General features: G+C 38.6%; 1 protein-coding gene across 1 annotated transcript; it reads left to right on the forward strand.

The window, feature by feature from the left end:
- The first annotated feature begins 618 nt into the window (after window positions 1-618).
- Window positions 619-2,740, forward strand: LOC107627161 (cyclin-D3-3). The gene is made up of 4 exons (XM_016330019.3): window positions 619-1,450; window positions 1,564-1,765; window positions 1,914-2,044; window positions 2,146-2,740. The coding sequence occupies exons 1-4, from the start codon at window positions 944-946 to the stop codon at window positions 2,446-2,448; spliced, it is 1,143 nt and encodes a 380-aa protein (XP_016185505.1). The 5' UTR covers window positions 619-943; the 3' UTR covers window positions 2,449-2,740.
- The last annotated feature ends 264 nt before the right edge of the window (window positions 2,741-3,004 follow it).

Genomic DNA, 3,004 nt, shown 5'->3' on the forward strand with positions numbered 1-3,004 from the left:
ATGAATATAGTCCCGGTAGTTAGGTCGAAAACAATGACATTGTCGGACCGTACTATAAGTCGTCGCCATTCAACATTTCTTCTTTGTGGAGAAATAGAGGAAGGTTTTGCTCTGAGAAGGAAGAATGGAATGGAATGAATACATGTGAGGAATTGAAGAGGTGTAGTGAGTGACAAATACACTTTGGGGGGAGAAACGACATCATTTAGCTACTGACAAGCTAAGCTAACATGTCACCTCTGCAATACTTAACGTCATTAGTGACAAAATAGATGGAGTGATTAACTTTTAAATCTTTTAAGGATAATTTTGATTAATTTAATCTTTTGGGGACAAAAATAAAGACCGCATGATTTTTCAAGGACTAATTTAACCATTTACTCAAAGACAAAAATACAAAAATTAGTGTTTTTATATTTTATTTAATGATAAAACTAGAATAAATTATAAAAATATAATAAAAATAATAAAAAAATAAAATATAAATTATATCTTTTATTAATATACTTATTTTTTTATCAAAATAAATATAAAATATATTAACTTAATATCTCTAAATATAATATTTTTATTTATTTTTATCTGTTGTAATCTTGCCTTTCTAGTGGTAAACTTGTAATCAAAGGGAACCTAACAAAACCATATATGATTATATTCTACTTGTGTATATGAAATTGTTAAGAATATTGGGGAAAATGGATAGGAAAGGACATGCGTGAAGTGCATCTCACTTCTCAGATAAAAACACTTTGTTTCATTACTGCATTCGTCTCTCTTCTTCATCTTCTTCTTCACTCTCACTGGCTGCGAGAGAGAGAGAGAGAGAGAGAGACAGAGAGAAAAAAAAAAGTATGCAGAATAAGTGATGAAAATGGCTCTTCACACTCTCTATTTCCTTCTACAATGAAGAAAACTCTCTTCATCATCTTCTCTCAAGAAGAAGATGTCTCCCACAACTCCCTCCCTTCTCGACACCCTCCTCTGCCAAGAAGAACACGACGACACCTTTGACGACACCCGAAACGACGCGTCGTTCCACCTCAACGACAACCACCACGACGAATCACCGTCGTTTTGCCCCGCAAAGCTCCAATCTTTTCCTCATCCCGTTCTGCATGACAACGACCTGTTCTGGGAACACGACGAGCTCGCCTCCTTAATCTCCAAAGAGGGAGAGACCCACGCCGCCGCTGGTAACGACGACGACCACCGTGATGGACTTCTAGATGGGCTTCGAGTTGGGCCCGTTGGCTGGATCACTAACGTGTGTGCGCACTATGGGTTTTCAGCTTTGACCACCGTTCTCGCCGTTAACTACTTCGACAGGTTCGTCACGAGCCTCACGTTTCAAAGGGATAAGCCATGGATGACTCAGTTAACGGCGGTTGCGTGCTTGTCAATTGCTGCAAAGATGGAAGAGACACATGTGCCCCTCCTCTTAGACCTCCAAGTATGTGTTTGTCTCTTTTTTTTGTTTTATTATTATTTTTTTTTTTTTGAAATGCACACCAGGTGTTTGTTGTTATGCTTCTGAAAAAAAGGGGGATTTTCTTTTTGGAGTAGGTGGAAGAATCGAGGTTTCTGTTTGAAGCAAAGACAATACAAAGAATGGAGCTTCTTGTGTTGTCTACTCTCAAATGGAAGATGCATCCGGTGACCCCAATTTCTTTCTTTGAACACATTGTTAGAAGGCTTGGCCTCAAGAGTCGCTTGCATTGGGAATTTCTATGGCGGTGCCAGCGGGTTCTTCTTGGCGTCATTGCCGGTAAGTAAGTAAGTAAGCAATGTATGCTAGAATCTAGAGCAAGACCCTTTTTTTTTAATGCTAATTTATGTCATTAGGTGTTCATATTTTAACCGAATCTGGGTCATTCCATTCAGGTTGATTTGTCCTTTTGTTTATATTAATGTAGATTCAAGGGTTATGAGTTATCTTCCATCTACATTGGCTGCTGCTACGATGATCCATGTTATTAAAGAGATTGAGCCATTTAATGCAACTAAGTACATTAGTGAACTTCTGGGACTACTCAAGATTAGTGAGGTTTGTCTTTTGTCTTATACATATCTATTGATTTGTGTTAAATATGATGCTGAATGCTGATTTGATGAGTAATTGGGACATTTTTGGTGGTGATCTAATAGGAACAAGGGAACCAGTGCTACAAACTCTTGCTGAAATCATTAGTTTGCGAAGAAGGTATTACTGACTGTCTTCACCAGATGCACAAGCGCAAGCGCAACCGCGAATCTGCCCCGAGTAGCCCGGGAGGTGTCATTGATGCTTCTTTCAGTTGTGAAAGCTCAAACGATTTGTGGGCCGTTGCGGCATCGTCGGTTTCACATTCGATGGAGCCGCTGTTTAAGAGGAGCAGAGCTAAGGACCAGCAGATGAGACTGCCTTCTGTTAGTCGCGTGTCTATCGATGTTCTTAATAGCCCTCATTAATAAGGAGCTTAGTAGTTTTGCTTCAAACATGGTAGCTTTCTGTTGCATTTATTTGGTAGTTATTTTATTGAAAATGCAACTATTTTATGTTCTTAATATATATACATTTCTTGCAAACTACTTGAAAAGTCTATTGAGGCAGAGACTAAGTTCCCTTCTGTCTACTTTGTTGATTAATGTGGAATAGGGATCTGATATTGAGTGGAAAAACGAGTTGTAAACTTGTAATTCTATCTGAGTTAATCTCTCGAATGCAAATTCTATCTTGTTTATACAAGATATTTGTCATTAAGAATCAAGAGACAAGATTCTAGATCTCCCCTGTTTGTGCAGAGTAGGAACTGCTGCTGAAGAATTGAAGATTGATAACTGGAATAAATGACCATTTGTATCCATAAAAGATGAAAACACTGATATATGTACCCACACTAGATCGAAACTAAACTTGTACCCACGTAAGATGCCCTCCGTGTGACAAAAGTACCCTACGTGGCACTCCAACCCTCCAAAGACAGGATACTTTTGTCACACGGATGGCATCTTCTGTGGGTACAAG

The sequence above is a fragment of the Arachis ipaensis genome, chromosome B1 (genome assembly GCF_059453495.1).
Source record: "Arachis ipaensis isolate K30076 ecotype BB chromosome B1, ASM5945349v1, whole genome shotgun sequence".
NCBI lineage: Eukaryota > Viridiplantae > Streptophyta > Magnoliopsida > Fabales > Fabaceae > Arachis > Arachis ipaensis.

What these genes read in the sequence shown, in the direction of transcription:
- LOC107627161 (XM_016330019.3), top strand. Translation starts at nt 944, where the DNA reads ATGTCTCCCACAACTCCCTCCCTTCTCGACACCCTCCTCTGCCAAGAA. An exon ending in CCCTCCTCTTAGACCTCCAA is followed by an intron (nt 1,451 to 1,563) that starts GTATGTGTTTGT and finishes TTTTTGGAGTAG; the next exon opens with GTGGAAGAATCGAGGTTTCT. An exon ending in GACTACTCAAGATTAGTGAG is followed by an intron (nt 2,045 to 2,145) that starts GTTTGTCTTTTG and finishes GTGATCTAATAG; the next exon opens with GAACAAGGGAACCAGTGCTA.